At 46.0% G+C, this 12,183-nt stretch overlaps 1 protein-coding gene across 6 annotated transcripts in view; it reads left to right on the top strand.

Moving 5' to 3' along the window:
* The first annotated feature begins 4,998 nt into the window (after positions 1 to 4,998).
* The window catches only part of LOC119173523 (solute carrier family 41 member 3), an 880,209-nt gene continuing 873,024 nt past the window's right edge, over positions 4,999 to 12,183 (top strand). Inside the window, exon 1 of one of the 6 annotated variants that reach the window (XM_075896482.1) lies at positions 4,999 to 5,319. In XM_075896482.1, the coding sequence (XP_075752597.1) occupies positions 5,123 to 5,319 (197 nt within the window). In that variant the 5' untranslated portion in view covers positions 4,999 to 5,122. The remainder of the gene's footprint in view (positions 5,320 to 12,183) is intronic. The other 5 variants (XM_075896486.1, XM_075896484.1, XM_075896483.1 and 2 more) reach the window with 5 other exon arrangements.

Raw genomic sequence — 12,183 nt, 5'->3', positions numbered from 1 at the left:
AGCACTTGCGGCATGGTTCTGCGCATCCCTCTGTGGCATGTACAAACACGTTGCAGCGCTTGCAGCGAGCCGTGGCACAATCTTTGGCGATGTCGCCAGTATTTCTGCACTTAGATCACACTTTCTTGACACCCCGGTAGTCACACACGACATTGTAGTGTTGAACTGTCAGAAAGTTTGGTATTTGGCTTTTCATTTCCACTCGCGCCACACAGACACCTGTGCCAACCCAAGGGCGGCCCTTGAACACTGGCTCGTGGATATGTTGCACGTTGCCGTAGGCGGAGAGAGCAGTCGCAAGGGCTGCGTCGCCTACCCACAGCGTTACCCAGAAGACTGTGACGTGGACTATTTCAGGACCTACGCTGACTAGTGGAACTGATTCGCCATTCAAGAGAATGGCGCCCCGGCTCTTCAGCTTGGTGGCTACATGGACGTTTGCGGCTGCGGCACCGAACTTTGCACCTCCCATGTGCTTGAGGGACTTGATACCGGCTGGGCCGGTTACTGCTTCGAGGGCATCTATGATGTCGTCGACGGTGCTCCCCTCTGGAGCACTGAAGTTAAAGCAATGAGCTTTCGGTGGTGGTGCTGCGAAAGCCATCACACTTCCGCCCTGGCCCTGGCTCCCAAGGTTTGCGCTGTGGTGCCCCGGCGTTGGCTCACGATGAAGGCCTGGGCGGAGCCTGGGGTTGTCCAGGGGTTCGCTTGATGCTCGATGAGATGGGGTGGAAGACTGGCAGCGTGCCTGGTCGCGGGAATCCCGGCACCAGGTAAGTGGTGAACGGAGCATCGGCTATTGATCAACTACTGACAAGCAGCGAAGCGCGTCGGCATTTATACTTTTGCCGTCGGATGTTTTAGCGTCATCGCTGGCAGTGGCGTAGGTTCCAGAAGAATCTGTACAGTTCGCAGAGTAGGCATGATCTTATCGAAATGATCTACTACAGTCCGGAAGCTTCTCGAAAACTGCAGGCGCTGTTTGCACTGAGAATTGTGTAGTGTTTTCGGACGATAACAAAACTTGGGAAATGGAACGTGGCAATATCGCGATGTGTTGCTCAATAAAAAAATTGCAACACGGTCACCTTCCCTCCACATGCTTTGCATAACGTTCATTCTCATGGTTTGTGGGATCTGCCAAATTATAGGGGCAAAGCTCCTTAAGCCGTGAGTCGTGCGTCCGCGATGTATGTAGCAGTAGTAGGAGTAGTTGTAGTAGTAGTAGTAGTTGTAGTAGTAGTAATAGTAGCAGTTGTAGTAGTCATTGTAGTCGTAGTAGTAGGTAGCCACCTCTACGGCCGGACAATAGGAGCGGCACGCGTGCACTGTTTTGAATTGAGGAAGAAACCAGTGCATGTTAATCATAAATAAAAAGGCAGTAGTTTTTAATGCAATAACCTACAGATACAAATATCGGTGACTTGATCTCCAATAAAATTAGCCTCGAATTCGATACCTATAAAAACTAGTAACAGAAGAACGCACTGTGAGCACTCTCTGACCAGAAAAGGTTGCCACGTTAAACTCACTAGACGTAACCTCCTTGGCCTTAGAAATTTTCTGTGAGGGTAGAGCCAAAGTGCCATGAACTAGCGGCGATAAAAGGTGGGAACTTGACACGGAGCGCAGGCCGTAAGCGAGTGCGCGCGTGCCGCTTTTCTATTGCGGCCGCGCCACCTCTGGCTTAGTGCTTAGAATGCCCGCTGGATGACGGAACTTCTATATGATGAATATACGATGAAAAGATGCTAGATGGCGGTACTTGGAGTGTTCACTAGATGGACGGACGGATGGACAGACAGGCACGGATGAAAGACGCACAGATGGACTGCGGACGGACGGGTGCAGGGACGAGCGCACGGAGAGACGCACAGATGAACGCTCGCGCAAACGGACACACGTGCGCACGGACGGAAAGATGCAGGGTTGGGCGGATGGACGCAGAGACGGACGCACAGACGGACGCAGGGGCGGTCGGCCGGACAGATGCACAGGCGGACGGGAGCGCGCACAGACTGACGAACGCTTCGTCTCACTCATCATCATGCACTGTGGATACGCTGTGATTTTGTTTCCTAAACGCAATATATGCGATGTGCAAGTATAACAGGCTCATTCGCTTAAAATCATCCATGACCCAAAGATGAGATGAACGCTATTTAATGTAGAGGCGCAGGCAGAATTTTTCGCGAGTACTAGGGCCACCATCTTCATTTGACGTGGGTGCCATGCAGGCAAGCGTGGTCAAGTGTGGCTTTTTGCTCGGGAAGCAATAGCGAGAAAGATATTTTTCGGGGGGGGGGGGGAGGTAGAGAACGACACAGGACCAGTGCGCCATCTCCTGAGCACTCCACTGATTTATTGCAGGTATAGAATTAATCATACATTTATTAGATACAGGTGCGGCCTCTATTCATCAATTAGTAGTATTCATTCGGCACTCATCTAGCTGCTTTAGCTAAAATCCGCGCATTTGGAAGCGAATTTCATGCTATTTCGCATGAAGAGGTAGCAGACAACACTCCTTCACTGATTCGAAAGCGATATCAGCGCCGCCGTTGCGTGGCTTATGAGAGGCGACCACTCTTCGCCGCTGCGACCACGAGTGCTTACCCAACTGACAATATCTAAAAACGTAGATAGTACTACTACTACTACTACTACTACTACTACTACTACTACTACTACTACTACTACTACTACTACTACAGAGGAGGGAATGAACCACAGCCTGAAGAGCTTCGCCCCTAAAAATTAGACCCCCTCAATATCCCGCTAATGGAAACCATGTGTAGATGCGAAGCATGCGGGCGCTAACGCTTACACTGGCGGTGACGTTGACACTGGCGCTCATCAAGTGTAAGCCAAGTGCAGACATTCTTTATACAATTCCGGACGCGCGATCTAGTGCCTATGGGCCAGTGATTGATTGTGCAGCGGGAGCAGTCGGTTGTTTACTAGCACACGTTGCCTGCGTCGGTCTTGCGAAGTGAGAGAGGCGAGGGGAGCGACAGTTTTACGGCTCCTTTCCTGGACCAGCACAATACGTGAGCATGAGCATTGGGGGTGTATGGAGGAATAGCACTACACAGGATAGTGAAAGAGCTGCTTTGCCTATAAAACGTTGGATTCACATGAACGCGCTGCTAAAGTGAGCAAAAAACATCAAGTAGAGCTGTTGTGAGGAAGCCAGGCATCGCCGCCAGACGGTGCCACATGTAGAGACCATGTTCATAACACTAATATTGTCGACGTCATCACTGCTCGCTCATTATTATTCAGCACCTCGCTTAACACTGTCACTCAGCCACTCACTTAACACGTAAAAATACTATCGATGTGTCTTTGCATGCTCTTCGCGCTCCACATAGAACTTCTTTGTAAAGGACATCCTTCATTCTTTCCTAAGAAGACTTATGGATATTAGGCAATCGAATGAACGTCAGATCTCGAGGTTCTAGTTTGGTGTCACTGCTCCGTTAAGTAAGAATATTTGTAGTTTACTTAAGCAGAGAGTTTCTTAAGGAGCATATATTGGTCATGATTCTTGCGTTAAGGCCACTTATAGGCACGCTTTTTTTTGCATTAGGCTAAGATACGTTAAAGAATTTCAAACTAAGCGTTAAAAAATATCGTTTCGCTGAATTTCCTCTCTCGGCGTCGTTTGTGCCCTGTCTTTTATTATGTGAGCACAACATCGGCGCGTGAGAATTGTTGACGGATACAATAAAATATCAGTCTGGACCTGGCACGAAACCTGGGCTTCCACGTGGCGAGCAGTCGTTTTACTGCAGAGCGGCGCCACTGTTTCAAAATTTTTTGTGAACTAATCTCTCTATAGACGTGTTACGGTGAGCGGCTAGTGGCATAAACATATGTAATGTGTGGCAGCAGCGCGAAATCACTGGATGCGCATAAATTGTGCGACCATAGGGTGGTTTATGGGCAACAGCTTCAATAAAAGTGTACGGCTGCGTTTTCACGCGAATGGGCGCCTAGTGTAGTTATATCACAGAAGTATGAATCATGGCGTTGTGTGCATTTGACCTATTCACTTGCAGGTTTTTTCAGAATATCGTTCGAAAGGTTACGCGGGCTGTCATTGCTTTTTTCGTTGACGATGCCTCATTACATTATTTTCTCGAAGCTCATCCCAGCTGCGGCGGCTGCATTTCCGATGGAGGTGGAAATGTTGTAGGCCCATGTGCTCAGATTTGAGTGCACGTTGAAGAACCCCATGTGGTCGAATTTTTCGGAGCCCTCCACTACGGCGTCTCTCATAATCATATGGTGGTATTGGGACGTTAAACCCCACATATCAATCAATCTCTCAAAGCTCGAGTGAAGTGAGGTGAGATGCTGGACAGGAAGTTTTATTTTTTTTCTACGGCAACCGTAAAGGCATGGACAATCATAACACATACAATTTCTGATAAAATCAGGTGGCCAAAAAAGTAAGCCGGCTATTGCTCAACATTTTGATCAGTAGTGCTGATGTGATATTGTGGTTGTGAAGCAGTTTTGAATGTCTTGCCAAGTGTCTAATGGCGCAGGCACTTTTTATGAATGTCTGACTCCGTTGCATGGCGTATTTCAGCCGTTCTAGGAATCGAGCTACGACGAAGAAAAAAGAGAAAACTGCCAGGGGCGTGTATTTTGGCGTCATCGAGCACTGCCACGCAACGTGCATGTCGCATACCTTCCGAACCTCCTCTCACGCGCAAGAGTGCACATGCGTTTCAAAAGCACCAATTCATGAAAAGAACACGTACTACGCAGTCAAAATGAAATGCTGAGCTGTTAGATCGTACTGGGCTCTCGCTAGCTTTCATTATTTGTCATGCTTTTTTGTCCTGTTAGTTCATCGAGCTTGCCTCTTGTTAGCACAGCTGTAGCGAAGAGTGGAAAAAGCAAAATCAAGGGCAGCTGCAAAGGCAACAAGGACGAGTGCTCACAGTCGTGTACCGTTCACTAGCGACTGGCAGGCTGCGGCGCACTGACGGTGCTTCAGTGACGTTTCTCGACGGACTTCCTTCTCTCCTGAAACTCGGCTACAGTTGAGCGCCAGTGAGCGCGCGAACCACTTTGGAGACGGTGCGCGGATTTCTCAAAGCGCCACATGACTCCTGCACCATCGAACGCAAAGGTGAACTGTGGCGGGCAACTTGCACATCATATACCGAATTTTAGTGCGGGCCTTCGTGTGACAGATTCCCACTGCATGGGCAAAGCGACCATTCCCAAATCAACAGATGATTGCAACGATGCTTCCAGCGGACATTCATGGCCGCACGATAACGCTCTCATGGGGACGCTGTAAGTTGTGCTTATTTCCAGTACTACATGCAGAGGTTATGCTTTGTGTTTCCGCGAGTCAACAGGAATCCATAAGCCATTTTTTATCATAGCATAGGACCAAGCAAGGAACGCTTCGTAGCTCACTTTCAGGTTCTGCGTAAAGAACGTGAGATCTTTTTGCAAACAACTACAGGTCCACAATGCAAAAGCTGCATAGCCTTTGTGATTTCATTTAAAAAATTGTGCTTGTTATAGGACACATTTTTTTCTTCGAATAGTTGAACGACTTCAGCATTGCCTCGAGTTTTAAATAACTGAATATGCTGTGTCAGATGTTGGAGGTGATTGACAAGTAGAATAAGAGCAGCAAATCGCACGTCATAAAAATAGCTCTGGAACAAGCACATCATTGTACGCTTTCCTAGAATGATAAACGAAGCATAAAAATTTACTTCGAAAAACGCTTTTCCAGGTCAAATATATAGCTGCATGACTTGCAAAACACATTTTGAATCGACACATCCATGTGTGAAGAGTAATTTTTGTTCACACATACAACAGCGTCTGTGCGTTAAATTTTCCCAATTATATACGTTACGAATTACGTTTGACACTCACTGCGCTTTGTTGCGTACTTTCAGCATTATGTAGGCTTCTATAAATCATCATCTAAACTTAGAAATAACGTTCTTTTCCTCAACATGGTCCACATCTTTTTGTCGGCTAACCACTTCGGTTAAGGGCCGATGGTGTAAACGTGGACACTTGTTCGTTATTTCAATGAGCAAATTCATTTGGCCTACGTTTGCAACCACCGCTCGGTCACGCTTCACTTGTCAGAGATCGCAAGAAATTAGATTCCAGTACCCACCATCACACTAAATACAAATAGCGAAATTTCATAATTTTATACACTTCACCGCTAGCAGTTCAATACAATGTACTAATAAACTGTCAAAATACCTACACAAAACGTGGCTAATAACTCTTTAAAGAAATCGCTATAACACGAATTGACACGTGCCTTCACAAAAGTAGTTGAGTAATGATTTTTCATTGTTTCAACACATGGGCGAAGGATTGAATGTTTCAGAAAGAAAGTGTAATCTTTCGCGAAAAACGGCAAACAGCTCGAAACTTGTGGCACACTCATCAAGCAGAAATACCGCATGAAATAAGCATGCACAGGACGTGTGCGGACTAACAATTATAACATCTAAGCTCTTAAGGCGCGCTGTTCTAACAGAGAGAAAGACGCACGAACGGACACACAAGTGTACACAAGACAAGCGCGAACAACTCTCACGATTCGTGCTTCGAGTGCGAGCAGCGTGTTCATTTCGAAAACGCGGCCGCTGCAGCGAGTGATGTGACCTTTCTGGTCTCCCTAATCACGAGTCTAATAGTTGTGTGCGCAGGAGCGACCTTGTGCCGTGGAGGCGGTGTTTACCGTAATACCAGTGGCAACAACCTCGCCGAACGTCAGCCCGTCGCACCATCTCGCTCCTGATGACGAAATCGCGCTCAAGTTACAAAGCTCTGAGGACCACCAAACGGTGTGCTGTGTACAAATGGCCTCCTGTTAACAACTTTGGCAACGTATGAATCGTGGGCTAATGGTTAGCACCACGCGCTGCGGATCGGAAGCTCGATGGCTCGAACATCATATTCGTGGTGGTAATGCGTCAGTGAAACAGTGCACTCTTATAAATAAAGGTAGATAGATTTGTGGGGTTTAACGTCCCAAAACCACCATATGGTTATGAGAGACGCCGTAGTGGAGGGCTCTGGAAATATTTACCAACTGGGGTTCTTTAAAGTGCACCCAAATCTGAGTACACGGGCCTACAACATTTCCGCCTCCATCGGAAATGCAGCCGCCGCAGCCGGTATAAATAAAGGTAGGTGCGCTCCCTAGCTAAATACTAACCACTCACTTCTCCCAGAAATTCACTTCTCCCACCACTCATTACACTTCTTCATTACCGTGATAATGCTAAGCACAATGGGCGGCATGTGAAATAAACACTGTGATGCCAAACGTGTGTCTAACCTCATTGAGAAGCACCAACATGTAACCGATGATTGTGAAAGGCTTCAGTGCAACGTTCCGTTGAACCCACTGCTGAACACCAGGATGGACGTTGCAACTTTTGCTGGTTACTTATTTGTACAGATGGCCGGCTTGGACGGTTATTTTTGTTAATTTTTATCCCAAGTGCAGATTATTACTGCGTGTGTTCAATTGCTGCGCAGCCGTGCAGGCCAAGATAGCAAAGAAGCGCACACCGAAAAACATGCCAAAACTGCTGATTGCGAGTTGCCAGAAAATGGGAATTTCATCACATTCTTCAAACAAAAATGCTAGTGTAGCGTTAGGTCTCGAAATTTTCCTTGCCATAATATTACAGGGATAATGACACGGAATTCCTCGCTTATTGTTCTTTTTGATAATAGGCCGAGCACTCTAGACCCTAGAAAACGTACCGGTAAGCGTGTGTGCGTCCTCAAAAATTGATTAGAGCATGCTTTCAAAACCTACTTTTAATTTCTTCTGTACCCTTACGTCACGACACATTTGAAGCAGTGCCACCCGGTACGTGATAGTATGTGCACGCGGAATTTTTCGTGACGTATCCTCGTACGCGTGTCGCTTCGATCATCTGCTGCACCGAACATGTGGCAACTGTCACAGCAGGGGGGCCACGAGGTTGGTGGGATTCTTCGTGGACAATCTGAAGTCGACGAGCCACTTCATGTTGCGCGCGTACGGGTCCGCTTGGAAGGGCAGCGAACAGAGTGAACTTGGTTGGTGTCCCGTCCTCGCCTCGGCTGCGGCGCGCAAAAGTCGACCCACGCTTGTCTCATCGCCGGATCTGATGGGAAATGGCAAAACTTGCACTTATCACCCCCCCCCCCCCCCTTTCAACTGGCGCAAGACTTTACAGTGTAAAGTATTGGCGCCATGGCGACAAATTGGAAATCAAACTATTGATTCACCGTCTAATAAGCGCATATCTTGTGTTCACATACACGTTCAGTATATTCAAGACTCCGCTAGTGCACTTCACAAGCACGCTGAATATCAGTGACCGCACGGCACGAGCATGCAATCTAGAAGGCATCCCAAAAGCTGTCAGTTTTTTTTTTCATAGTTTGGCATCATCACAGCAAGCCGTACTGCTGCGTGAAACCACCGGAATCAGTACTGTAGCCTGACAGTAAGGTAGTGTCAATGTAGGTAGGTGCGCCACGACAAAACTGACTATAATATTAAATAAAATATCTGCCTTTGCTGAGCATTACACTTGCTCAGAGCCGTCCCTGTATACAAAATATATGTATGGCAGAGTTAACCCGCCTCTGAAAAAAAAAAGATGTTAGTATCCCTTTACCAGCGGATAGCACCATAACAAAATACCGTTCATCTACAGGGCTGAGAATCCTATTGTGAAAATCGCCAATAGAGCACAGTGTTCGATAATACACTCATTCCTGATTGTTTTGTAACACGTTCATAACAGGCAAAATTTCGAAAACGTCTGAAATTGTTCCCACATACGAGATTGACAATTTCGCTAAATACAGTTGCTGAGAGCTAGATCAAACGTAACCAAAATGCTGAATTAGTCATGTCTCTAAAAGTGTAGTATATTGAAATAAATGTTTAGGATCATCATCAGTTATATTTAGGCTTCCCACAATGAAAGCCAAGGGCGTGTTGTAACTTAATGTACCAAAACATGCCACGTTATTTCTATGAGGTAGTTCTCACCCCATCACCCAAAATTAGGCAAGCAAGAGCAAGTCCGTGGATTGGCCGCCGTGAAAAACATGAACTTACTCGCTATTACGCTCATAATTCAACCAGATTAAGGCACTACACACAAGTGCAGAGCCTGCGGCTACGGAAACATCCTAGAATGCATTCTATGGGGATGTGGAGCCATACTAAACTATAGCCATGATGTCTCCTTAAATAGCAAAAGCCTCCGCGCGCGCTGGAAGTCTGCCTTGCTCGGCTCGAACCTGGAGCACCAACTGTAGACCGTTCGGAGAGCGGAGGAAGTTGCCATGGGCCAAAGTGTGATCAATCTGTACCGTCACACCGATTCGCCGGGCAGTGAATAAAATTATTTCATATGATTTGACAAAAGCTGCATTGCCACTTATGTGGCCAAATCGACATTATGCGCATTTATTTGAATGAGTAAGCTTATACCTACAGTGACCATCGCTATAATGTTTGGGTGAAGAAAGTAAGCGAGAAAAGTTTTATATATTTAAATTATTTGAAACAAGTTCATTATATCATAACTGCGATCACCAATGGCATCAACCTATCTCGCTTGTCTACATGACGAATCATATGCCGTTAGTATTAGAGTACTTTCCAAGCAGTACTTTCGGCGTCTCTGACAGTCTGTCAAAAGAGGCAATGCCTAGTTACCATGTAGTTATTCGCCAAAAGGCACTTTTGTCTCATCTGTTCTGATGGCTTGCGGTAACGAAGGATCATGAAGTTAAAATACTTATTTGTTTATTTGTTATTTTTTCGTCATCATAAGCATCAACAGACAGGGTGAAATACCTGCAGGCTAACATGGAGGAGCCCTAATGGCGAAAATAAGAACGAAATAGACTTTATAATGACTGCACACCCAGGAATCGTGCAGGATGTGGAAGTGGTTGGCAAGGTACGATGCAGTGACCATAGAATGGTACGGTCTCGAATTCGCCTAGACTTGAAGAAGGAACGACAGAAACTGATACGCAAGAAGCCAATCAATGAGCTATCACTGAGAGGGAAAGTACAGGAATTCAGAGTGTCGCTGCAGAACAGGTACTCGGCTCTTAGTGCATGAGGAAACCAACCCTAGCGTAGATACAATGAATGATAATCTAACGAGTATCATTACGGAGTGTGCAGTGGAAGTTGGAGGCAGGGTAGTTAGACAGGACACTGGCAAGCTTTCCCAAGAAATGAAGAACCTAATTAAGAAGCGTCAAAGCATGAAAGTGTCAAGTACAACAGACAAAATAGAACTGGCAGAGCTTTCGAAGTTGATAAATAGGCGTAAAGTATGCGATGTGAGAAGGTATAACATGGAGAGAATTGAACACGCTCTGAAAAACGGAGGAAGCGTCGAAGCAGTGAAGAGGAAACTTGGGATAGGCAAAAGTCGGATGTATGCACTAAGGGACAAAGAAGGCAAACGAACTACCAATGTGGATAGGATAGTTAAAATAGCGGAGGAGTTTTACAGAGATCTGTACAGTAGCCGAGACAACCACGACCTTAATACTATAAGAACTAGCAGTAACCCAGATAACACCCCACCAGTGGTGATAGAAGTCAGAAAATCTTTGGAGAGCATGCAAAGAGGCAAAGCTGCTGGTGAGGATCAGGTAACATCAGATCTGCTGAAAGATGGAGGACAGATTGTGTTAGAAAAACTAGCCACCCTGTTTACGAGGTGTCTCCTGACGGGAAGGGTACCAGAGTCTTGGAAGAACGCTAACATCATCTTAATAAATAAGAAAGGAGATGACAAGGACTTGAAGAATTACAGGCCGATCAGCTTGCTCTCTGTAGTATACAAGCTATTTACAAAGGTAATTGCTAACAGAGTAAAGAAAACATTAGAATTCAATCAACCAAAGGAACAAGCAGGATTTCGAACAGGCTACTCAACAATTGACCACATTCATACTATCAATTAGGTAATATAGAAATGCTCAGAGTATAACCAACCACTATGCATAGCTTTCATAGATTACGAGAAGGCGTTTGATTACGTAGAAATATCAGCCGTCATGCAGACACTGCGGAATCACGGCGTAAATGAAGTATATATAAACATTCTGGAAGAAATCTACAGGGGATCAACTGCTACCATAGTGCTTCATAAAGAAAGCAACAGAATACCAATCAAGAAGGGTGTAAGGCAGGGGGACACAATCTCCCCAATGCTATTTACCGCGTGCTTACAAGAGGTTTTCAGACGCCTAGAATGGGAACAGTTAGGGAGAAGAGTTAATGGAGAGTACCTTAGTAACCTGCGCTTCGCCGATGACATTGCATTGCTGAGTAACTCAGGGGACGAATTGCAACTCATGATTACGAAGTTAGACAAGCAGAGCAGAAAGGTGGGTCTTAAAATTAATCTGCAGAAAACGAAAGTAATGTACAACAACCTCGGAAAGGAGCAGCGCTTCGAGGTAGGTAATAGTGCACTTGAAGTTGTAAAAGACTATGCCTACTTAGGGCAGGTAATAACCGCAGAGCCTAACCACGAGATTGAAGTAACTAGAAGAATAAGAATGCGGTGGAGTACATTCGGCAAGCACTCTCAAATTATGACAGATAGATTGCCACTATCCCTCAAGAGGAAGTTATATAACAGCTGTATCCTGCCGGTACTTAGCTACGGAGCAGAAACCTGGAGACTTACAAATAGGGTTCAGCTTAAATTGAGGACGACGCAGCGATCAATGGAAAGAAAAATGGTAGGTGTAACCTTAGGAGACAAGAAGAGAGCAGAGTGGATTAGGGGACAAACGGGGGTTAAGGATATCATAGTTGAAATAAAGAGGAGGAAATGGACATGGGCCGGGCATGTAGCCCGTAGACAGGATAACCGCTGGTCATTAAGGGTAACTAACTGAATTCCCAGAGAAGGGAAGCGGGTTAGGGGGAGACAGAAGGTTAGGTGGGCAGACGAGATTAAGAAGTTTGCGGGTATAAATTGGCAGCAGAAAGCACAGGACCGGGTTAACTGGCGGAACATGGGAGAGGCCTCTGTCCTGCAGTGGACGTAGTCAGGCTGATGATGATGATGATGATGATGATGATGATGAATTCAGGTGAAACAAAAACCA

Source organism: Rhipicephalus microplus, chromosome 5 (genome assembly GCF_043290135.1).
Source record: "Rhipicephalus microplus isolate Deutch F79 chromosome 5, USDA_Rmic, whole genome shotgun sequence".
Taxonomy (NCBI): domain Eukaryota; kingdom Metazoa; phylum Arthropoda; class Arachnida; order Ixodida; family Ixodidae; genus Rhipicephalus; species Rhipicephalus microplus.
Note: the sequence above shows the minus strand (reverse complement) of the source record. Positions and strands in the feature narration are given on the sequence as shown.